Below are 24,935 nucleotides of genomic sequence, written 5' to 3'. Positions count from 1 at the left end.
ATCACTTGAGGTTAGGAGTTTGAAACCAGCCTGGCCAACATGGTGAAACCCCTTCTCTACTAAAAATACAAAAATTAGCCAGGTGTGGTGGTGTGCACCTATAATCCCACCTACTCGGGAGGCTGAGGCAGGGGAATCACTTGAACTCCAGAGGCGGAGGTTGCACTGAGCCAAGATCTTGCCACTGCACTCCAGCCTGGGCAACAGAGTGAGACTTCATCTCAAAAATAAATAAATAGGCCGGGCATGGTGGCTCATGCCTGTAATCCCAGCACTTTGGGAGGCCGAGGCAGGCAGATCACCTGAGGTCAGGAGTTTGAGACCAGCCTGACCAACATGGAGAAACTCCTTCTCTACTAAAAATACAAAATAGCTGGGCATGGTGGCATATGCCTGTAATCCCAGCTACTAGGGAGGCTGAGGCAGGAGGATTGCTTGAACCTGGGAGGTAGAGATTGCGGTGAGCCGAGATTGCGCCATTGCATGCCAGCCTGGGCAACGAGAGCGAAACTCTATCTAAAAAAATAAATAAATAGACAAACAAATAAATATAAAACAAACAAAACGCAGCCGGGCGTGGTGGCTCACGCCTGTAATCCCAGCACTCTGGGAGGCCAAGGCGGGCGGATCATGAGGTCAGGAGATCGAGATCATCCTGGCTAACGTGGTGAAACCCCATCTCTACTAAAAATACAAAAAATTAACCGGGCGTGGTGGCAGGTGCCTGTAGTCCCTGCTACTCGGGAGGCTGAGGCAGGAGAATGGTGTGAACCCGGGAGGCGGAGCTTGTGGTGAGCTGAGATTGCGCCACTGCACTCCAGCCTGGGTGACAGAGCAACACTCCATCTCAAAAATAAAAAAATAAAAAAATAAGAAACGGGCAAAAATACAAATATCCTTCAATGGGTAAATACTCTTCAGTATATTCACACCATGGAATACTATCAGCAATTAAAATAAAACTGTTGTAGGCCAGGTGTAGTAGCTCATGCCTGTAATCTTTGGGAGGCCGAGGTGGGTGAATCACCTGAGGTCAGGAGTCGGAGAACAGCCTGACCAATATGGTGAAACCCTGTCTCTACTAAAAATATAAAAATTAGCCAGGCATGGTGGGATGCACCTGTAGTCCCAGCTACTCGGGAGGCTGAGACAGGAGAATCATTTGAACCTGGCAGGTGGAGGTTGCAGTGAGCCAAGATCGAGCTGCTGCACTCTAGCCTGGGCAACACAGCAAGACTCTGTCTCAAAAAAAATAAAAATAAAAAATAAATAAACTTTTCACATACAATGATATGGATACCAACTAAATTGTGACCTTTTTTCCTTTCTTGTCCAAATTTCTAACTAAGAGACCTAGGGAGTCACGCCCTACAAACCATAAAAATCTCACCAGAAGGGTTTTATTTAACCCTATATACCAGCTTAGTTTCCAACCTGACTGTGGCATAACATTGCATGACAAAGAAGGAAATCAAAATATTTTATCACCAAATAGCCTCCTTTGCCATATATATTATATATTTATATAAAAATATAGGGCCGGGTGCGGTGGCTCATGCCTGTAATCCCAGCATTTTGGGAGGCCGAGGCAGGTGGATCATGACGTCAAGAGTTTAAGACCAGCCTGGCCAACATGGTGAATCCCAGAATCCCATCTCTACTAAGAATACAAAAATTAGCCCGGCGTGGTGGCACATGCCTGTAATTCCAACTACTTGGGAGGCTGAGGCAGGAGAATCGCTTGAACCTGGGAGGCAGAGGTTGCAGTGAGCCGAAATCACACCACTGCACTCCAGCCGGGGCAACAGAGCAAGAGTCCGTCTCGAAAAAAACCCAAAAAACAAACTATATATTTTTTATTTTATTTATTTATTTAATTTTTTTGAGAGAGTCTCCCTCTGTCTTCCTCTGTCACCCAGGCTATAGTGTCATAGCACAATCTAGGCTCACTGCAACCTTCGCTTCCCAGGGTCAAGTAATCCCACGTCTGCCTCCCAAATAGCTGAGATTAACGTCTTTGCCACTGTGCCGGCAAAATTTTGTATTTTTTGTAGAGATGGGGTTTCGCCATGTGGCCCAGGCTGGTCTTCAACTCCTGGGCTCAGGCAATCCTCCTGCCTAAGCCTCCCGAAGTGCTGGGATTACAGACTTGGGCCACGGCACCCGGCCAGAGAATCTAGCACCTTTTAAAGGTCTAAATAGGACATTTTTGCCATCTAAAGCCGGTCACTATGAGACATCCTAAGAACCTTGGTCTCCACAACTCCTTATCTTAACCCAGACACTCCTTTCTATGAACCTGGTCTTCCGATAACCAATTGCCAATCAGAAAATCGCTGAATCCTCCTATAACCTGTTAGCACCGCTTGGAGTTGTCCCGCCTTTCCTGACAGAACCAGTCATTTTCATTTGTTACTTTATTTAGCCTGACACCTTAAACATGACTGGGACAGAATGCGAGGTTGATTTTCTGGGAACAATCGCCACCCTCTTCCTTGCCCTCTCTCTCCTTTCTGTCTCTCCCTGGTTTCCCCTACTGCCTTCCCACCTCTCCCTTGTTTTTGCATCCCCGTGTTTCTCACGCCCTGTATCATGGTCTCCGTCTGTCTCCTCTCGCTCTGTCACAGTCTCCCGCCGGGGGCCGAGGGTGCCCGGCCCGCATCCCTGGGTGACCCTGAGTCCCCGCAGGCGGCCCCGAGACCGGGGTGGCTTCTGCATGGGGTCTCTGCCCGGGGCCGTTCTCTGCCAAGGAGGGAGCGTGGCCGCTCGGGGAGCCCAGAAGGCCCCTGGACCCACGGGGATCGGACGTGGTGGGCGGACCCCTCCTCCGCGTCCCCGAAGGGACAAACCCAGAGCCCCCACGGCCTCCGCGCCCCCGACGGAACAGACACCCTCAGGCCACCGCGCGCCTCCCACCACCTATCCGGCCTCGCTGGATTCCCGGGACCTCCTCACGGACGAAGCCCTCGAGCTCATCCCTGACTCGGGGGCGGCTTTGGAAGGAACCGCACCGGACGCTCCCCTCTTGCTGCCTCTCAGTCTGGGTTTCTGTGGAGCGCGTCTCCCAGTCGCTGTCCCTACTCTCTCTCTCTCTCTGTTCCTGCTCTCTCCATGTTCACCTGCCCCTCCATTTCCCCTCCCGTCAGCTCCCTCATCTGGTCTCCGACCGCCTCCCTCGCTTGCAGATCCCGGGAGCCCGAGGCTCCCTCAAACATCGGCGTGCTGCGGCCTGCACGGAGGGTTCCCGGGCCCCTCCTCTGAGGACCGACCCCCCGGGTGGCGGCGCTCCTCCAGCCCGCAGGGGTCGCTATGGGGCGGAGCGGCCCCAGCCATTGCCGGGCGCCGAGTCCCAGCATGCACCGCGCCCGGTCGGCGCTGCGTTGTGGGGCAACCCAGGCTGTGCCTGGGAGTCGGGTTGGGGCGGAGCGGAGGGGAGGCCGTGCCAGGCGGGGCCGGTTCGTGCGGAACCGCCATGGCCGAGCCGGCTTCGGTAAGAGGGGCCGATGGAGGATGCAGGACTGTCGAAACTCGGGTCCCTGTTGCAGCTGGAGTGGGGTCCGCGTCCAGGGAGTGGGGCGGCGGGGGCCTGGGTCTGGGGGTTGGCAGTGGCCCACGGACTGAGCTCCGGGCCGGGCTGGAGAAGGCGCAGTCTTGCTGCGTGTGCTGTTCTGGAATTGACCTGGGGAAAAGCTGGTCTGGCCGGGCTTGGCAGCGCGAGTCTGTGGCCCCGGCCACTCGGAAGGCTGAGGCGGGAGCAGTGCTTGAGCCCGGGAGCTCTGCGCTGTATATGCGCTGTGTCCATCGCGCGGTGCCTCCGAGTTCTGCATCTGTGTGGTGACCTCGGGAGCGGGGACCACCAGGTTCCCCAGGGAGGGGGAACCGGCCCAGCTCGGAAGCCAAGCAGAGCAAAACTCCCGTGCTGATCGTTAGTGGGATCGCGCCTGTGAATAGCAACTGCCGTCCAGCCTGGGCAACAGCCAGACCCCGTCTGTTTAATCAATAAATAAAAGTCGGTTTGGGAGAAAGAATCCGGGTGGGAAAGATCTGTTTCTCGGCTTGTTGTCGGCTCAGATCAACAACGCTGTCCCTGCCTTCAGTGTCGGGACTCTGAACCTCGGGGTGTCTCTGGGGCCCGTGCTCTCCTGCTGAAGGTAGTTTCAGAGAAGCACATCTGTGTTAAGCAGATGAGAAAAAGGAGAAGGAGAACTGGAACTGAGAGAAATTGGAGACTGCTCCCTCTAGGAAAGGACAGAAAACTTAAAATGAATTGGGTGGTTAGCGGAAATCGAATTTACCGTAAATGCTGTAGTATTGTAATGGAAAATTTGAGCACCGGTTTTAGAGTTTGAAAGGCATATCCTGAGGCTTAATCCAGGAAACTCTGTTACATTCAGTTAAGTATAACCTTCTTATATGTGCAAGTTTTTCTTGTGCCCCCAATGAAATTTTATAATCTTACGAATGTAATGCTCCTTATTTATATTTGATTCTTCCCTTTTGCCTCCCACTCCTTTTCCCCAGCCTCCCTTGGCAAGTACAGATTCTTTTTCTGATTTCTTCAAGCTGTGTTTCTACAGCCAGGCTTTCTTTTTTTCTCTCCTCTTTAAATGATTGGGAACCTCCTGGAATATTCCTCTCTGGGAAAGTTTGTGGTAGCTCTTCTTTGACTGTACATTTGAGTTCATAGAAAATGTGATAACAGTTTCTTGGCTAATGTATTATTTGGGATAGGCAAGGAGAAATCTTTTTTTGATTTTCCTTTCCACTGTAGCAGTTTAATGCTAATTGTAAATATGGTCATAAATGGGAATTTTATAGGTGGAAAACACATGGGTGGCTGGGCGTCGTGGCTCATGCCTGTAATCCCAGCACTTTGGGAGGCCAAGGCGGGCGGATCACCTGAGGTCGGGAGTTCGAGACCAACCTGACCAACATGGAGAATGCTCGTCTCTACTAAAAATACAAAATTAGCCAGGCATGGTGGTGCATGCCTGTAATCCCAGCTACTGGGAACGCTGAGGCAGGAGAATCACTTGAACCCAGGAGGTAGAGGTTGCAGTGAGCCGACATCGTGCCATTGCACTCCAGCCTGGACAACAAGAGCGAAACTCCGTCTCAAAAACAAAACAAAACAACAACAACAAAAACACATGGGTGAGGTACAAGAAAACTGTAGAGGATTTTGGTTTAAGTCGCATTATAAGAATAACAAGGCCAGGCACCGTGGCTCACGCTTGTAATCCCAGCACTTTGGGAGGCTGAGGCGGGCAGATCAACTGAGGTCAGGAGTTCCAGACTGACCAGGCCAACATGGCGAAACCCTGTCGCCTGTAATCCCAACTACTCGGGAGGCTGAGACAGAAGAATCTGTTAAACCTGGGAGGTGGAGGTTGCAGTGAGCCAAGATCGTGCCACTGCACTCCAACCTGGGGACAGAGTGAGACTCCGCCTCAAAAAAAATAAAAATAAAACAAGTTTGAACTTGTTTGTCATAATAGCTGATACTTCAGCTTTCAGGGCTTATGATAGTTGTTTTTTTTTTTTTTTTTTTTTTTTTTTTTGAGGCGGAGTCTCGCTCTGTCGCCCAGGCTGGAGTGCAGTGGCGCGATCTCGGCTCACTGCAAGCTCCGCCTCCCGGGTTCCCGCCATTCTCCTGCCTCAGCCTCCCGAGTAGCTGGGACTACAGGCGCCGCCACCACGCCCGGCTAATTTTTTTGTATTTTTAGTGGAGACGGGGTTTCATTGTGTTAGCCAGGATGGTCTCGATCTCCTGACCTCGTGATCCGCCCGTCTCGGCCTCCCAAAGTGCTGGGATTACAGGCTTGAGCCACCGCGCCCGGCCATGATAGTTTTGATGATAGAATTTTAGCTTTAAAACTTTTATCTCCAAAATCCTAAGTGTCAAATGTCAGGTCTCCTAGATTCCCTTATTGGGAGAATTGTGCTCCTGACCAACATTTTCTAGACACTTGGGAAGAGCCTCAGCCATCTTTCAAAATGTCCAGTGCTTTTCTTGTAGGCTGTCATGTATATTTATAGCACAGAATCTGAAAGGAGTGAAAATGGAATTTTCAAAAGTTAACACATGTTCTGTTGCTTCCCTATTGCCACAGCGGATCTGTCCTCAAACACCCAGGAAGAGCAGCCCTGGTTAGTTCAGTCCATACTAGAGATTGTAGATTAATGGTCCACGAGCCAATCATGGCTTGCAGACATTTTGTTTGAAACACCCCTGTTAAAATTGTGAATTTTAGTTGCCAACATGAGTTCACATAAAATGATCTATGTTTCCAGTTTGTCTTTTAAGAAAATGACATGGCTGGGCGTGGTGGCTCAAGCCTGTAATCCCAGCACTTTGGGAGGCTGAGACGGGCGGATCACGAGGTCAGGAGATAGAGACCATCCTGGCTAACTCGGTGAAACCCCCGTCTCTACTGAAAAATACAAAAAAAAAATTGCCGGGCGAGGTGGCGGGTGCCTGTAGTCCCAGCTACTCAGGAGGCAGGAGAATGGCGTAAACCCGGGAGGCGGAGCTTGCAGTGAGCTGAGATCCGGCCGCTGCACTCCAGCCTGGGCGACAGAGCAAGACTCCGTCTCAAAAAAAAAAAAAAAAAAAAAAATCCCAGGCCGGGTGTGGTGTCTCACGCCTGTAGTCCCAGCACTTTGGGAGGCCGAGGTGGGTGGATCACCTGAGGTCAGGAGTTCAAGACCAGCCTGGCCAACATGGTGAAACCCTGTCTCTACTAAAAATACTGAAATTAGCCGGGCGTGGTTGCACATGCCTGCAATTCCAGCTACCACCAGGAGGCAGAGGCAGGAGGATTGCTTGAACACGGGAGGCAGAGGTTATAGTGAGCCGAGATTGCACCATTGCACTCCAGCCTGGGTGACAGAATGAGACTCCATCTGTTGTAACTAAGCGAGTTATAGAGAAACGCCACACTTTGAGACAAATTATGGAGTCCTTTATTAGCCAGTGACCGAGAGACAGCGCTCAAAATTCTCTCGGCCCTGAGGAAGGGGCTAGTTTTGTTTTCATACTGTGGTCTAAATGGGGGAGGGGGGAGTTTAGCTGAAGCAATTTTTACAGAAGCAGAACTGGCAAAAAGTTAAAAAAAATTGATTGGTTACAAAAGCTATAACAAAAAATAAACAGTTCCAGGTGCAGGGGCTTAAACTATCACAAAGAGATAAATGCAGGGGCTTTGGGTGCCATCCACCGAGCGCGTCCCCAGGAGCTGCTGGTGCAGCTTGCCTCATATCTTATCAGTAAGTGCATTCCTGGACGTGCTTTGAGTCAGTTTCCACTAGTTATGCCCTTAAGGGAGGGAGGTAAAGGGGCTGTAAGTGAAGGAACTAAAATGGAGTCTGTCTGGCTCCCTCAGCTAAGAGAGAATCAGGTTAAAACAAGGTAGGCTATCACATGTCTACAAAAAAAACAAACAAAAAACACGTTTCAGTGTAAAACAAAGCTACAAACCCTGTAGAAGATGACACTGGAGAAAATCTTTAGAACCTAGGGCATGGTGGGAAGTTCCTAGATGTTGCACCACAAGCACAATCAATAAAGGGAAAAAAGGGATAAATTGGACATAATCAAAACTGAAAACTTTGGCTTTCTGAAGGATCCTGTTAAGAGGGTGAAAAGATACGGACTGGGGTCAAAATTTGCAAACCACCTATCTGACAAAGCACTCCTATCTAGACTACATAAAGAGCTCAGCTAGGCAAGATGGCTCACGCCTATAATCCCAGCACTTTCAGAGCCTGAGGTAGGAGGACTGCTTGAGCCCCGGAGTTTCAGATTAGTCTGCGTGACATAGCAAGACACCATCTCTATTTTAAAAATTAAGAATCTTCCTTGGACAGTTAAAAAAGATCCAATTAGAAAATGGGCAAAAAATATAAAGCGACATTTCGCCAAAGAGAATATATGCATGGGAAAAAACACATAAAAAGATGTTTGGCCGGGCATGGTGGCTCACACCTGTAATCCCAGCACTTTGGGAGGCCGAGGCCGGCGGATCACAAGATCAGGAGATCGAGACCATCCTGGCTAACACGGTGAAACCCCGTCTCTACTAAAAATACAAAAAATTAGCCGGGCGTGGCAGCGTGCACCTGTGGCCCCAGCTACTCGGGAGGCTGAGGCAGGAGAATGGCGTGAACCTGGGAGGCGGAGCTTGCAGTGAGCTGAGATCGCACCACTGCACTCTAGCCTGGGCGACAGAGCAAGACTCTGTCTCAAAAAAAAAAAGATGTTTAACATCATTACTCATTAGGAAAACCAAAATAAAGCCACAGTTAGATATCACTATACACCTATTAGAACTGTTAAAAGTAGTGACATTGCCAAATGCTGGTGAGGGTGCTAAGAAATGCTGTCTTACAGATTGCTGGTAAGAATGTGAAATGGTGACGAGGCACAGTGGCTCAGGCCTGTAATCCCAGCACTTTGGGAGGTCGAGGTGGGCAGGTCACAAGGTCAGGAGTTCGAGACCAGCCTGACCAACATAGTGAAACCCCGTTTTTACTAAAAATACAAAAATTAGCTGCGCATGGTGGCACACCTGCAGTCCCAGCTGCTCGGGAGGCTGAGGCTGGACAATCACTTGATTCCAGGAGGTGGGGGTTGTGGTAAGCTGAGATCGCGCCACTGCACTCCAGCCTGGGCAACAAAGCGGTACTCCCTCTCAAAAAAAAAAAAAAAAAAAGGAATGTAAAATGGCCCAGCCACGCTAGAATATAGTTTGGCATTTTCTTTAAAAACTAAACGTATACTTATCATATGACACAGCAGTTGTAGTCCTGGGCATTTATCCCAGAAAAATAAAAACATGCCCACCCCAAATCCTGTACATGATTGTCCATAACAGCTCTTTTGTTAATATCCAAAAAGTTAAAACCAAAATATTTCTCAGTAGGTGAATGGTTAATCAAACTGGTGCATCCATACCATGGAATACTACTCAGCAATAAAAAAGAAATGAAATACAGTCATGGGTTGCTCAACGACAAGAATGCGTTGTGAGAAACACATTGTTAGGCAATTTTGTGGTTGTGCAAACAGAGTGTGCTTCCAAAAACAGATGGTATAGCTTACTACGCACCTAGGGTATATGGTGTAGCTTATTTCTCCTAGGCTACAAACTTGTACAGCATGTTACTGTACTGAATACTATAGGCAGTTGTAACACAATGATAAGTATTTGTGTATCTAAACATAAACGTACAGTAAACATGCAATATTATAACCTTATAGGACCACTGTTTTATATGTGGTCTCTCACTGAAGCATCATGTGGCACATGACTATATTGGTAAACATGACAACTTGGATGGATCTCAAGGACATTATGCTGAGAGAAAAAAGTCAATTTCAGAAGGTCGCATACCATGTGATTCCATTTATATAACTTTTTTTGTTTGTTTTTTTGAGACAGAGTGTCACTCTGTCTCCCAGGCTGGAGTGCAGTGGCACAATCATGGCTCACTGCCATCTACGCCTCCCAGGTTCAAGCAATTCTCCTGCCTCAGCCTCCTGAGTAGCTGGTACTACAGGCATGTGCCACCATGCCCAGCTAACTTTTGTATTTTTAGTAGAGACGGGGTTTCACCATGTTGGCCAGGCTGGTCTCAAACTCCTGCCTGCCTTGGTCTCCCAAAGTACTGGGATTACAGATGTGAGCCACTGCACCCAGCCAACATTCCTGAAATGGCAGAATTGTGATGGATAATAGATTTGTGGGTGTGATTATAAAGGGTTGGAACAAGGGAGCTGTTTGTGGTGATGGGATGCAGTTGTCTCTCAGTATCCTCAAGGAATTGGTTCCAGGACCCCTCACAGATACCAAAATCCATGGACGCTCAAGTGCCTTATATAAAATGGTAGAATTTACATATACCCTGTGCACATTTTCTTGTATATAAATTATCTCTCAATTGCTTATAATACCTAATACAACATAAATGCTATGTAAATAGTTACGCTGGATTTAAAAAATTTTGTAGTATATTTTATTATTGCGTTTTAAAATACATTATTTAAATTTTTATTTTATTTTTTAATAGAGAAGAGGTCTTGCTATGTTGCTCAGGCTGGTCTCAAGCTTGAGCTCAAGCACTCTTCCCACCTCAGCCTACCAAAGTGCTGGGATTACCATACCTGGCTTTTATTTGTAAAGCAGTTTTGATCCAAGGTTGGTCGAATTTGTGAATGTGGAACCTGCGAATACAAAGGCTGACTGTAGTTGTGTTTTTTGATTGCAGTGGTGGTTACATGAGTGAGCACATGTGATGAAATAACAGAATTATATGCACACATTGTACCAATGTCAGTTTTTTTCCTTGTTTTGATATAGTACTATAATGTACAGTATGACCTTTAGGGTAAACTGGGTGAAGGGTACGTGGAACCTTTTTAAAAATAATTTTTTGGCCAGGTGCAGTGGCTCACGCCTATAATCCAGGCGTGCCACCACGCCCTGCTAATTTTTGTATTTTTAGTAGAGATGAGATTTTGCCATGTTGGCCAGATTGGTCTCTCGAACCAGGCATGGTGGCACACCCTGTAATCCCTGCTACTTGGGAGGCTGGGATAGGAGAATCAGTTGAACCTGGGAGTCAGACCTTGCAGTGAGCCAAGATTGTGCCACTGCACTGCAGCCTGGGCGTCAGAGTGAGACTCTATCTCCAAAAAAAAAAAACAAAAAAACAAAAAAAACCCAGGCTGGTTTTGAACTCCTGAACTTAAGCAGTCCTCCTGCCTCAGCCTCCCAAGTAGCTGGGACTATAGGCACACTTACAGGGAAGCCTTCTGTGCTGTTTTTGCAACATCTTGTGAATCTACGTAATTATTTCAAAGTAAAACATTTTTCAAAAACTGACACATCCAACAATACTGGACCCAGTCTTCCACAGCAATAACTGGTTGCTGCTAAGTAAAGCATCCCTCTTTAGATGGTCTTTGTGTTCAAAGACCTGCTATTCATTCATTCATTCATTTTCTTTTTTTTTTCTTTTTTTTTTTCTTTTTTTTTTTTTTTTTTTTTTTGAGACGGAGTCTCGCTCTGTTGCCCAGGCTGGAGTGCAGGGGCCAGATCTCAGCTCACTGCAAGCTCCGCCTCCCGGGTTTACGCCATTCTCCTGCCTCAGCCTCCCAAGTAGCTGGGACTACAGGCGCCCGCCGCCTCGCCCGGCTAGTTTTTTGTATTTTTTAGTAGAGACGGGGTTTCACCGTGTTAGCCAGGATGGTCTCGATCTCCTGACCTCGTGATCCACCCGTCTCGCCCTCCCAAAGTGCTGGGATTACAGGCTTGAGCCACCGCGCCCGGCCCATTCATTCATTTTCGTTTATTTTTATTATTTTTGAGACAGTCTCACTCTGTAGCACAGGCTGGAGTGCAGTGGCAGGATCTCAACTCACTGCAACCTCTGCCTTCCAGGTTCAAACAATTCTCCTGCCTCAGCCTCCCGAGTAGCTGGGACTACAGGAATGTGCCACCACGCCCAGCTAATTTTTTTATTTTTAGTAGAGATGAGGTTTTGCCATGTTGGCCAGGCTGATCTCTTGAACTCCTGACCTTAGGTGATCCACTCACTTTGGCCTCTCAAAGTGCTGGGATTACAGGAGCGAGCGACCACGCCCGGCCCGTTCATTCATTTTACTTGGCTTCAATAGACATTTGTGACCCCTTTGTTGTTTATTATATAATATGGCACCATCCAGAAATAATTAACATGTTTTCTTTCTGTATCTCAATAAAGTAATGGACATTGAAAAACAAAGTAGCCGTAAAGTAAAAATGTATGTGTATACTATTTGTGATTCCAGGTAACTGTGACATTTGATGATGTGGCCTTATATTTTTCGGAACAAGAGTGGGAGATCCTGGAGAAGTGGCAGAAGCAAATGTATAAGCAAGAGATGAAGACCAATTACCAGACCCTTGATTCCCTGGGTAAGATGGGCTTCTAAGGAATCATGTTTTAGGAACCAACCTAATAGTGCCAGGCTTCCTTCCCTGTATGAGCCGTGGGCTGGTTGAAAATGATACTGGGCCCAGTTTACATTCATAATGTCTCTTCCCTTTCCTATAATGGCCTGGAAATATGAAATTCCTTTTTATCCGGTGGTATATTTGCCTTCAGTATTATTAATATTCTGAATTCTCTGTCTCCCACCTTAACCCTCCCCCATTTCTCCCACAATTAGAATTAGTAATCTAATTGCCCGTTTTTTAAAAAAGTGTATTCTTTTATTTCTTTAATATTTTCATGCTTCCTTATTGTGTTGCCTGAATAAGACAAATTTCTCATCTTAAACCTGGCCTCATTAAAACCATTTCTGCTGGTATCGCTATAATAAGTGATCTCAGTCTAGCCTGAAGGACTCATTCCCTGTTTGTTGTGTGAGATATGAATGACAAGAGTCAACCATGTGAAATTAGGGGGAAGAGAATTTTAAGCAGAGAAAAACTAGGGCAAAGGCCCCAGGATAGGAGTGCCTGGGCTCAGTTTGTTGGGACCCGCACTGAGCCTGTGGTAGGACATGCACAGAGGGCTGGTGAGAAAGTGATGCCGAGGCAGGAAGGGCCCCATAGGACAAGATAAGGAGTTGGATTTTATTCTCAACACAAGGGGAAGATTATGGGGGGATTTAAACAGAGGGGAGTAATTTACTTTTAAAATGATTACTTGGGTTGCCATGTGGAGAATGAATCATAGTGGATAGCAATGAAAGGAGAGAGACTAGCCAAGAGTGTTGGCCGTTCTGGTGCGATTTCATGGCAGCTGAACCAGGTAGGTAGTAATTAAGACAGAAGAAGGTGGTCTCCAGATAGGCTTTGGAGGCAGAATCCCAGATTTTGCTGATGGATTGGATGTGGAAAAAAGAATCAACTCCTCGATTTTTGGTTTGAGTATCCTGATGGCGAGTGGCTTTGTTCACCAACAGCAGGAAGGGTCGGGAGGTCGCACATTTGGGCCACATTACATCTGAGATGCTCATAGACATTTCCATGGAAACATAAAGTATGTGAAACTGGAATTCCATGTTAAGGTCAGGACTGGATTTACAGAATTGGAAGACGTTATAGTGATGGTATTTTAAACTATGGGGCTGGTTTGGGATCATCTAGGGAGAATGCGTAGACAGAACAGAAAGAGACCTGGGACAGGCCCTCATTTAGAGGCTAACCTGAGGACACTGAGGCCCAGTAGCCAGCAGGGTGGGACAGATGAGAGCTGTGTGCTGATCCAGTGTTGTTTTGAGGTATCACAATTAGGGTCCTTGAACTTGGAAAATTTAGTCTGATTTTTCCAAATTTCAAAAATCAATGGCCGGGCGCGGTGGCTCAAGCCTGTAATCCCAGCACTTTGGGAGGCCGAGACGGGCGGATCACGAGGTCAGGAGATCGAGACCATCCTGGCTAACACGGTGAAACCCCGTCTCTGCTAAAAAATACAAAAAACTAGCCGGGCGCTGAGGCAGGAGAATGGCGTGAACCCGGGAGGCGGAGCTTGCAGTGAGCTGAGATCCGGCCACTGCACTCCAGCCTGGGCGGCAGAGCCAGACTCTGTCTCAAAAAAAAAAAAAAAAAAAATCAAATGGTATTACCTGCCAATGATTTTCTGTATAGAACATCCAGATCCAGGCCCCAGATCTTAGGATTTAGCAGATTCGAGCTCAGGCCCAGGGATCTACATTTTTCACAAGTATTTGAGGTGCTGCTAATGGTAGTGGTACCCACTTCGGAGAAGAAGCCTTGATGTGAGGGCTGAGCTGTAGCAGACACCACGAAAAGCTCAGAGGAAGAGGCTTCCTGCTGCCTACTCTGAAGACCCTCTACTGATCTATGAAAACCCTTTTTTTTTTTTTTTGACGGAGTCTCGCTCTGTCACCCAGGCTGTAGTGCAACGGCATGATCTCGGCTCACTGTAACCTCAGTCTCCCAGGTTCAAGCTATTCTGCCTCAGCCTCCTGAGTAGCTGAGATTACAGGCACATGCCACCACACCCAGCTAATTTTTATATTTTTAGTAGAGACAGGTTTTCACCATGTTGGCCAGGGTGGTCTTGAACTCCTGACCTCAGGTGATCTGCCCGCCTCGGCCTCCCAAAGTGCTGAGTTTACAAGCGTGAGCCACCGCACCTGGCAAAACCCCTTCTTTTAGGCTTACACCACTAGACTGCATTACTCTCTACCTCTTAATCACTGTTATTTAACAACCTCCTGTTTCTATCACTTCACTGATCAAAAATGTTGGTACCTCGATATTCACCAGGTGTGGTGGCTCACGCCTATAATCCCAATAATTTGGGAGGCTGAGGCGGACAGATGACTTGAGGTAAGGAGTTTGAGACCAGCCTGGCCAACATAGTGAAACCCCATCTGTACTAAAAATACAAAAAATTAGTCAGGCGTGGTGGCAGGTGCCTGTAGTCCCAGCTACTTGGGAGGCTGAGGCAGGAGAATGGCGTGAACCCGGGAGGCGGAGCTTGCAGTGAGCCGAGATCGTGCCACAGCACTCCAGCCTGGGCAACAGAGCAAGATTGCGTCTCAAAAAAAAAAAAAAAAAATTAGCCAGCGTGGTGGCACATACCTGTAATCCTAGCTACTCAGGAGGCTGAGGTGGGAGGATTGCCTGAACCTGGGAGTTGGAGGTTGCAGTGAGCCGAGATCACAACACTGCTCTCTAGCCTGGGTGACAGAGTGAGACTCTGTCTCAAAAAAAAGAAAAGAAAAAAAGAATTTTGGTACCTCAGTAGTGAGGATTGGATGTGAGCCATCTAATCAGAAAAGTTTAGTGATTGAAGTTCCCTCCTTAACTCCCTATAAGTTTTCTTTTCTTCTCTTTTCTTTCTTTTTACTCACAGTGTTCTCATAATGATTACTTTTTAAAATCCTCATCATCCTTAATTTGTCTGCTTCCTTTAATTTTATGAAATATTGGGCCAGGCACAGTGGTTCACACCTGTAATCCCAGCACTTTGGGAGACCGAGGCAGTAGGATTGCCTGAGGTCAGGAGTTCGAGACCAGCCTGGCCAACATGGCGAACCCCAACTCTACTAAAAATACAAAAATTAGCCAGGCGTGGTGGCACGCACTTGTAATCTCAGCTACTCGGGAGGCTGAGACAGGAGAATCACTTGAACCTAGGAGGCAGAGGTTTCAGTGAGCCAAGATCATACCACTGCATTCCAGTATGGGAAACAGAGTGAGACTCTGTCTCAAAAAAATATTGCAGAGGATATTTAAACTGAACAGTCTTTTTTTTTTTTTTTTTTTTTTTTTTTTTAGACAGAGTCTCTATCTCCAAGGCTGGGTGTGGTGGCACAATCACGGCTCACTGCAGCCTCAAACTCATGGGCTCAAGTGATCCTCCCAACTCTGCCTGCTGAGTAGCTGGGACCACAAGCATATGCCACCACACCTGGCTAATTTTAAAAATTTTTGTAGGGATGGGGTCTCCCTGTGGTGCCCATTCTGGTCTCAAACTCCTGGGCTCAAGCAGTCCTCCCACCTCAGCCTCCCAAAGCTCTGGGTATACAGGCAGGAGCCACTGCGCCTGGCCTGAACTAAACAGTCTTGGTAAGGCTGTATTCTATTGTCATTCATGTAATTTCAACGGCTTTCATTTTTTTGACTTAATTTTGATTTCATGTCTCTAGGAATCAAAGTCAACTATGAAAATGATTTTTATTGTGGGTAATGGTAAAAGAGAGAGACAGAGGCCAGGCATGGTGGCTCATGCCTGTAATTCTAGCACTTTGGGAGGCTGAGGTGGGCGGATCACTTGAGGTCAGGAGTTTGAGACCATCCTGGCCAACATGGTGAAACCCTGTCTACTAAAATTATGAAAATTAGCCAGGCATGGTGGCGTGCACCTGTAATCCCAGCTACTCGGGAGGCTGAGGCAGGAGAATTGGTTGAACCTGGGAGGTGGAGGCTGCAGTGAGCCGAGATCCCACCACTGCATTCCAGCCTGGGCGACAGACAGAGTGATACTCCGTCTCAAAAAAAAAAAAAAAGGGTCACAGGGCTGTGTACGGTGGCTCACCCCTGTAATCCCAGCACTTTGGGAGGCTGAGGCAGGCAGACCGCTTGTGCCCAGGAGTTTGAGACCAGCCTGGGCAACATGGCAAAACTCTATCTCTATAAAAATAAAAAATTAGCAGGACATGGTGGCACTTGCCTATAGTCCCAGCTACTCACTCAGGAGGCTGAGGTGGGAGGATCAGTTGATCCCTGGGAGGCAGAGGTTGCAATGAGCCAAGATTGTGCCACTGCACTCCAGCATGGGTGACAGAGTGAGACCCTATCTCAAAAACAAAATAATAATGATAATAATTTTTTAAAGGCCGGGCGCGGTGGCTCAAGCCTGTAATCCCAGCACTTTGGGAGGCCGAGACCGGCGGATCACAAGGTCAGGAGATCGAGACCAGCCTGGCTAACATGGTGAAACCCCGTCTCTACCAAAAAAATACAAAAAACTAGCCAGGCGAGGTGGCGGGCGCCTGTAGTCCCAGCTACTCCAGAGGCTGAGGCAGGAGAATGGCGTAGACCCGGGAGGCGGAGCTTGCAGTGAGCTGAGATCTGGCCACTGCACTCCAGCCTGGATGACAGAGCAAGACTCCGTCTCAAAAAAAATAAAAAAATAAAAAATAAAAAAATAATAATTTTTTAAAATAATTTTTTTTGAGACGGAATCTCGGTCTGTTGCCCAGGCTGTGGTGCAGAGGCACGATCTCTACTCACTGCAGCCTCCATCTCCCAGGTTCAGGTGATTCTCGCACTTCAGTCTCCCGAGTAGCTGGTTTTACAGGCATGTGCTACCACACCCAGCTAATTTTTGTATTTTTAGTAGAGACGTAGTTTGCCATGTTGGCCAGGCTGGTCTCTAACTCCTGACCTCAAGAGATCTGCCTGCCTTGGCCTCCCAAAGTGCTGGGATTACAGGCATGAGCCACCACGCCTGGCCAAAAAAATTATTTAAGTATGCAGTAAACTTAAAGTCTGTGTGGACTCTATTTGCAGGGTATGCTTTTTCCAAGCCAGATTTGATCACATGGATGGAACAAGGGAGAATGCTATTCATCAGAGAACAGGGATGCTTAGATAAAACAAGAAGGACAACTAGCCCTCCTACTGATGAACAGTTGGACATGAAGGATACTGGAAAGTTGCCATGTTTTGGTGAGTAAGATGGATTTAAAGTCATGAATTATTTAATTTTCCTAGCCTTGTTTCTTGAATCTTTCTTTTCGGATACCTGGCTAGATCTAGTCAATAAGAAAAGTTGTTTTGATGGAAAGTGTTAGTTTTCTTCACTCAAGAGGGTAGCAAATGTGGCCAGGCACGGTGGCTCACGCCTGTAATCTCAGCACTTTGGGAGGCTGAGAGGATGGATCACCTGAGGTCAGGAGTTCCAGACCAGCTTGGCCAACATGGTAAAACCCCATCTCTACCAAAAATACAAAAAAATTAGCCGGGTGTGGTGGTGGGCATCTGTAATCCCAGCTACTCTGGGGGCTGAGGCAGGAGAATCGCTTGAACCTGGGAGGAGGAGGTTGTGGTGAGCCAAGGTCGTGCCATTGTACTACAGGCTGGGTGACAGAGCGAGCCTCCATCTCAAAAAAAAAAAAAAAAAGAAAAAAGAAAAAAAAGAAAAAAGAGGGTAGCAAATGTGAGACTTTATTACGTATTACTTTCATACAGAAAGAAGTTTTATATACACATATATATAATTTTTTTTTTTTTTTTTTTTTAGACAGAGTCTTGCTCTGTCACTCAGGGTAGAGCCCAACAGTGCAATCTCAGTTCACTGCAACCTCTGCCTCCCGGGTTCCAGGGATTCTCCTGCCTTAGCTTCCAGACTAGCTGGGACTACAGGTGTCTGCCACCACACCTGGCTAATTTTTTTGTGTTTTAAGTAGAGAAGGAGTTTCACCATATTGGCCAGGCTGGTCTCGAACTCCTGACCTTGTGATCCATCCAATTCGGCCTCCCAAAGTGCTGGGATTACAGACGTGAGCCACCGCGCCCGATACCCAGCTAATTTTTTGATACTTTTAGTAGAGATGGTGTTTCACTATATTGGCCAGGCTGATCTTGAACTCCCGACCTCAAGTGATCCACCCATTTGCTCTTCCAAAGTGCTGGGATTATAGACGTGAGCCACCATGCCTGGTATGGTGATATATGTTATTAAAAAAAAAAACAAATCCTGGGAAGAAGATGAGAATTCCTGTAAAAGTAAGGGATGGCCGGGTGTGATGGCTCATGCTTGTAATCCTGGCACCTTGGGAGGTCAAAGCAGGTGGATCACCTGAGGTCAGGGGTTCGAGATCAGTCCGGCCAACATGGTGAAACCCCCTCTCTACTAAAAATACAAAAATTAGCTGGGGGTGGTGGCGCATGCCTGTAATCCCAGCTACTTGGGAGGCTGAGGCAGGAGAATTGCTGGAATGCAGGAGGCGGAGTTTGCAGTGAGCCCAGATTGCACCACTGCACTCCAGCCTGGGTGACAGAGTGAGACTCTGTCTCGAAAAAAAAAAAGAAAAGAGCAAGGGATCCATTTGTCAAAACCCTGAGAGGAAAAACCACCTCCTTGTCACACTGCCATGTCCATTTGAATATACAGAAATGAAAAACCCTCTAATTTTCTACAAAATATTTTTTTATTGTACAGAACTTTAAAACTTGGGTTAAAACTCCTTTTGAGGCCAGGTGCAGTGGCTCACGCCTGTAATCCCAGCACTTTGGGAGGCCGAGGTGGGCGGATCACGAGGTCAGGAGATCGAGACCATCCTGGCTAACATGGTGAAACCCTGTCTCTACTAAAAAAATACAAAAAATTAGCCAGGCTTGGTGGCAGGCTCCTGTAGTCCCAGCTACTCGGGAGGCTGAGGCAGGAGAATGGCATTAACCCGGGAGGCAGAGTTTGCAGTGAGCCAAGATTGCACCACTGCACCTCCAGCCTGGGCGGCAGAGTGAGACTCCATCTCAAAAAACAAAAACAAAAACAAACAAAAAAAAAAACTCCTTTTGAATTCCTTGTAACATAAGGGAATATTTCACTTTTTTTTTTTTTTTTTTTGAGACGGAGTCTCGCTGTGTCGCCCAGGCTGGAGTGCAGTGGCCGGATCTCAGCTCACTGCAAGCTCTGCCTCCCGGGTTTTTACGCCATTCTCCTGCCTCAGCCTCCCGAGTAGCCGGGACTACAGGCACCCGCCACCTCGCCCGGCTAGTTTTTTGTATTTTTTAGTAGAGACAGGGTTTCACCGTGTTAGCCAGGATGGTCTCGAACTGCTGACCTCGTGATCCGCCCGTCTTGGCCTCCCAAAGTGCTGGGATTACAGGCTTGAGCCACCGCGCCCGGCCTTTTTTTTTTTTTGATGGAGTCTCGCTCTGTCGCCCAGGCTGGAGTGCAGTGGCACAATCTCGGCTCACTGCAACTTCTGCCACCTGGGTTCAAGCAATTCTCCTGCCTCAGCCTCCCAAGTAGCTGGGACTACAGGCATGTGCCACCACGCCCGGCTAATTTTTTTGTATTTTTGGTAGAGACGGGATTTCACCGTGTTAGCCAGGATGGTCTTGATCTCCTGATCTCGTGATCCACCCGCCTCAGCCTCCCAAAGTGCTGGGATTACAGGCGTGAGCCACTGCATCCAGCCAGTATTTCACTTTTTATAGTGCGTGAATGCTTTCCTTTTTTTTTTTTTTTTTTTTTTTTTGAGACGGAGTCTCACGCTGTCACCCAGGCTGGAGTGCAGTGGCACCGTGTGGGCTCACTGCAACCTCCATCTCCTGGGTTCAAGCAATTTTCCTGCCTCAGCCTCGTGAGTAGCTGGGATTACAGGCGCCCACAACCACGCCTGGCTGGTTTTTACATTTTTAGTAGAGGCAGGGTTTCACCATGTTGGCCAGGCTGGTCTTGAATTTCTGACCTCAGGTGATCCATCCACCTCGGCCTCCCAAAGTGCTGGGATTACAGACATGAGCCACTGGGCCCAGCTGCGTGAATGCTTTTCTAAGTTCTTGGGAGTCAAGGAGTCCTCTGAAGAAGGAGACTTTGAGCCCAGGAAGTGTGTCCAAGCCCCAACAACAGGATAAAAGAATTCTCTGTTCAGGCACGGTGACTCACACTTATAATCCCAGAACTTTGGGAGGCTGAGGGCAGATCACATGAGGTCAGGAGTTTGAGACCAGCCTGGACAACATTGTGAAACCCATTTCTACTGAAAATACAAAAATTAGTTATGCGTGGTGGCAGGCACGTTATTCCAGCTACTCAGGAGGCTGAGGCAGGAGAATTGGTTGAGCCCTGGAGGCGGAGGTTGCAGTGAGCCACGATGGTGCCATTGCACTCCAGCCTGGGTGACAGAGTGAGACTCCGTCTCAAAAAAAAAAAAGTAAATAAAGAATTCTCAAGAGTTTCATTTCACTGCCACCGTCCATTCATTCATCTAACCAATATTGAATGCCTACCACAGTCATAGGAGTACGTTAATATTACTTTAGGCGAGGGCAAAATCTTTATATAATGTATGTGTATGTATACATATGAATAAAACAATTGTTATACTCTAGATGTTGATCATCTTACTGACATGGCAATTAAGTTAGCCAATTATATTGAACTATACATAGTTGAATTAGTCAACTATAAAATGAGATTGCGGCCGGACGCAGTGGCTCAGGCCTGTAATCCCAGCACTTTGGGAGGCCAAGATGGGCAGATCACGAGGTCAGGAGATCAAGACCATCCTGGCTAACACGGTGAGACCCCGTCTCTACTAAAATACAAAAAAAATTAGCCGGGCATGGTGACAGGTGCCTGTAGTCCCAGCTACTCGGGAGGCTGAGGCAGGAGAATGGTGTGAACCTGGGAGGCGGAGCTTGCAGTGAGCCAAGATCGCGCCACTGCACTCCAGCCTGGGCGATAGAGTGAGACTCCGTCTCAAAAAAAAAAAAAAAAAAAAGTTGCATATGAGTTAATAAAATAGTAAGTAATCCCTACTTCAGTGCTATAGAGATTTAGAGGAGAGGAGCAGGGGAAAGACAGCAATATCCCAGGAGGACTCTAAAAGGAATTAGGATATAAATAGCAAAAAATGGGCAGATTTGGTTAGAAAAAAAGAATCAGTAGGGGTCATACATAAACTGAAGCTCAAAGGTAGGAACAAATCCATCACATTTAGAAAACAGAGAAGACTAGGCCGGTGCCGTGGCTCATGCCTGTAATCCCAGCACTTTGGGAGGCTGAGGCGAGTGGATCACGAGGTCAAGAGATCGAGACCAGCCTGGCTAACACGGTGAAACCCCATCTCTACTAAAAATACAAAAAATTAGCCAGGCGCTGTGGCGGGCACCTGTAGTTCCAGCCACTTGGGAGGCTGAGGCAGGAGAATGGCGTGAACCCGGGAGGCGGAGCTTTCAGTGAGCTGAGATCGCGTCACTGCACTGCAGCCCGGGCGACAGAGCGAGACTCCGTCTCAAAAAAAAAAAAAAAAAATTAGCCGTGCATGGCGGCACACGCTTATAATTCCAGCTACTCGGAAGGCTGAGGCAGGAGAACTGCTTGAACCCGGGAGGTGGAGGTTGCAGTGAGCCAAGATCGCGCCACTGCACTCCAGCCTGGGCAACAGAGCGACACTCTATCACAAATAATAATAAAATAAAATAATAAAAAAAAGTTTAAAAGGCAGCCCTTAAACCCAATTATAGGGTAGACATATCACTGATGAGAGTGATACTTCTTTCCGCTCCAGATCACGAAGGAACTCTCAGGACAAAAGAAGAGGATTGCCGTTTAAATGGTCCTCAAAAACAGGACTTGGGTGCTGCCTTACCAGGGAAGGAGAGAAAGATTTTATCAGCTCGAAGAGACACCTTCCAGTCTCCAAGTCTCCAAGAAACAGAGATTCCAAATAAAAAAGTCAGCATCACAGCATCTGATCCAGACAAGAAAGACCTGCGGCACAAGCCTCGGGAGACCCCAGGGCGCTTAGAAATTCCCACAGGGCCAAGATGCTACTCCTGCTATGTCTGTAGGAAAGTCTTCCAAGTAAGGAGGGATTTGCTAAAGCACAAACGGAGCCACTCCAAGAGCCAGCTCCGCAGATATCCTAAGTACAGAAACACGTCCAGAGGGAAGTCCGAACTCAGGCGGACGCAGAGGCTCCTGTGTCAGAAGAAGCGGTTCCAGTGCAGTGAGTGTGAGAAGAGCTACTTCCTGAAGGGCAGCCTCGTCACTCATCAGGTTGTCCACACCGGCCAGCGGCCCTACCCGTGCCCTGAGTGCGACAAGACCTTCCGGTACAGGGCCAACCTGAAGAAGCACCTGTGTCTGCACCGCGGGGAGCGGCCGTTCTGCTGCGGGGAGTGCGGCCGGGCCTTCGTGCAGCAGTGCGAGCTCACGGAGCACCTGCGGCTGCACAGCGGAGAGAAGCCCTTCCAGTGTCCGCAGTGTGACCGGTGCTTCCGCCTGAAGAGGGGCATGAAGGTCCATCTGTCCCAGCACAGCGGGAAGAGGCCCTTCCACTGTCCCGAGTGTGGCCGGAGCTTCTCCCGGAAGGCTGCCCTGAAGACCCACCAGAGGACGCACAGCGAGGAAAAGCCGTTTTCTTGTGATGAATGCGGCAGGAAATTCATCTACAAGATTAAGCTGGACGAGCACATCAGAGTTCACACGGGAGAGAAGCCCTTTTCGTGTCCCGAGTGTAACAAAAGTTTCCGCCTCAAGAGAAGCCTGAAAGCCCACGGGCTGCAGCACAGCGGGAAGAGGCCTTTCCAGTGCCCGGAGTGCAGCAGGGGCTTCTTCTGGAGGAACGCCATGCGCGCCCACCAGCGCCTGCACAGCGAGCAGAAGCCCTTCCCCTGCGCCGAGTGCGGCAAGCGCTTCACGCGGCCCTCCAAGCTCGCCTGCCACACCAGAGTCCACGACAGGCAGAAGGAGTTTCCCTGTGGTGAGTGCAAAAAGACCTTTTCTCAGCAGTCGCGGCTCACGCAGCACCTGAAGGTCCACAACACGGAAAAGCCGTTCTCCTGCGCCGAGTGCGGCCGCAGTTTCCGCCGGCGCGCGCATCTCACAGAGCACACGAGGCTTCATAGCGGCGAGGAGCCCTTCCAGTGTCCCGAGTGCGACAAGAGCTTCTCCTGGAAGGCCTCCATGAAGTTCCACCAGCGGATGCACAGGGACGAGAAGCCCTTCGCGTGCAGTGAGTGCGGCAAGACCTACACGCATCAGTCTCAGCTCACCGAGCACCAGAGGCTGCACAGCGGCGAGAAGCCCTACCAGTGTCCTGAATGCCAGAAGACTTTCCGCCTCAAGGGAAATCTGAAAAGCCACCTGCTGCAGCACAGTGGTCAAAAGCCGTTCTCTTGTGTGATGTGTGGCAAAAGTTTCACTCAACAGTACCGGCTCACAGAACACATTCGAGTCCACAGCGGTGAGAAGCCCTTCCAGTGTCCGGAGTGTGACAAGAGCTACTGCATCAGGGGCAGCTTGAAGGTCCACTTGTATACGCACAGTGGAGAGAGGCCCTTCCAGTGTCCTGAGTGTGGCAAAGGCTTCCTCCAGAAGAGAAGCCTGAAGGCCCATCTGTGCCTTCACAGTGGGGAGAGGCCTTTTTCTTGTGATGAGTGTGGAAGGAGCTTCACGTACGTGGGGGCGCTCAAGACCCACATTGCGGTGCATGCCAAGGAGAAGCCCTCCAGCCTCTAGGTCAGGCCATGCGGTAGTCAGGCAACCACAGCTTTCAGGTGGTGCCAGCAGCTCTGTTGGCTTGAGTTGAGGCAGGTTGAAGGATTCACAGGGTAAGATGGGGCACAGTGGCTTCCGCCTGTAATCCCAGCACTTTGGGAGGCCCAGGGGGGAGGATCGCTTGAGCCCAGGAGTTTGAGACCAGCCTGGGCAACATTGCAAGATTCCCTCTCTACAAAAAATACGAAAGTCAGCCAGGTGTTATGGTGCATGCTTGTGGTCCCAGCTACTTTGGGAGGCTAAGGCAGGAGGATCGCTTGAGCCCAGGAGGTAGAGGCTGCAGTGAGCCATGCTCACACCACTGCACTGTAGCCTGGGTGACACAGCAAGACCTTGTCTCACAAAAAAAAAAAAAAAAAAAAAAAAATCACAAAATACTGGCTATAGACACACTGGCTGGATGTGTGGTCTGCAGAACCCCCCGATAGCTCCTTGACAAAAGTTGCAAATAATCCGGTCAAAGACAGTCAAAGAGACATCTCCCTCAATAATGCTCATCGGAAAGACCTGCCAGTCATGGAGGAAACATTTATACTGATCTGCTAGTCCAACAGATCTCTTCAGTGTCATCCACTAATCCCTTCATTAAATTCAGAAACCACAGCCTGAGTGAAGAAATGTTACAGGCAGGAACATACTCCTCAGTCAGCTTTTCCATTACCACGCCATTTTACTTAAATCTGTATTAAAGCCTTCAGTTTTCTCTCATAGTGGATTTTCATTTTCTCTCAGATGGTGAGAGGGCATCTGCTTCTTGGAATGTTTCCATAATGCTAAAAATAAATGTCTTCCACTATCTCGTTTGTTAAAACGATTACCCATGTGTTCTTTCCTTCTGAATTTTACTTAAATCACCTAAAAATCCACCATTGTGAGTAACAGGCAGTGTTATTTATCTAACCCCCCTACATTTTTGACAGTGTTACGTCAGTTCTCAAAGAACTGTACTTAACAGGGTCTCTGAGGAAAATACCAAAGGAAAAAATACTGTCAGTCTGTGGTATCACTCTATTTTTTTTGCCCTGTGGCCCAATCTAACATTATAAGATAATTTTCCAGGCTATTCTGGCAAACCCTCATCTGTCTCCCAGACTGTCAATCTTTGACATTACTCTTGTTTTTTTTCCTTGAGATGGATTCTTGCTCTGTCACCAAGGCTGGAGTGC

At 48.2% G+C, this 24,935-nt stretch overlaps 1 protein-coding gene across 1 annotated transcript; it reads left to right on the top strand.

The window, feature by feature from the left end:
* Positions 1-1,858: 1,858 nt before the first annotated feature.
* ZNF425 (zinc finger protein 425) lies at positions 1,859-24,580 on the top strand. Its single transcript, XM_015135224.3, has 4 exons — positions 1,859-3,490; positions 11,834-11,960; positions 17,040-17,198; positions 21,776-24,580. The coding sequence occupies exons 1-4, from the start codon at positions 2,441-2,443 to the stop codon at positions 23,728-23,730; spliced, it is 3,291 nt and encodes a 1,096-aa protein (XP_014990710.3). The 5' UTR covers positions 1,859-2,440; the 3' UTR covers positions 23,731-24,580.
* The last annotated feature ends 355 nt before the right edge of the window (positions 24,581-24,935 follow it).

This window comes from Macaca mulatta, chromosome 3 (genome assembly GCF_049350105.2).
Source record: "Macaca mulatta isolate MMU2019108-1 chromosome 3, T2T-MMU8v2.0, whole genome shotgun sequence".
Taxonomy (NCBI): Eukaryota; Metazoa; Chordata; class Mammalia; order Primates; family Cercopithecidae; genus Macaca; species Macaca mulatta.
This window is presented reverse-complemented; position numbering and strand designations above follow the sequence as displayed.

Coding starts and splice junctions, on each gene's coding strand:
- ZNF425 (XM_015135224.3), top strand. CDS start 2,441: ATGACTGGGACAGAATGCGAGGTTGATTTTCTGGGAACAATCGCCACC. Junction 3,491..11,833: donor CCATGGCCGAGCCGGCTTCG/GTAAGAGGGGCC, acceptor TTGTGATTCCAG/GTAACTGTGACATTTGATGA. Junction 17,199..21,775: donor TGGAAAGTTGCCATGTTTTG/GTGAGTAAGATG, acceptor TTTCCGCTCCAG/ATCACGAAGGAACTCTCAGG.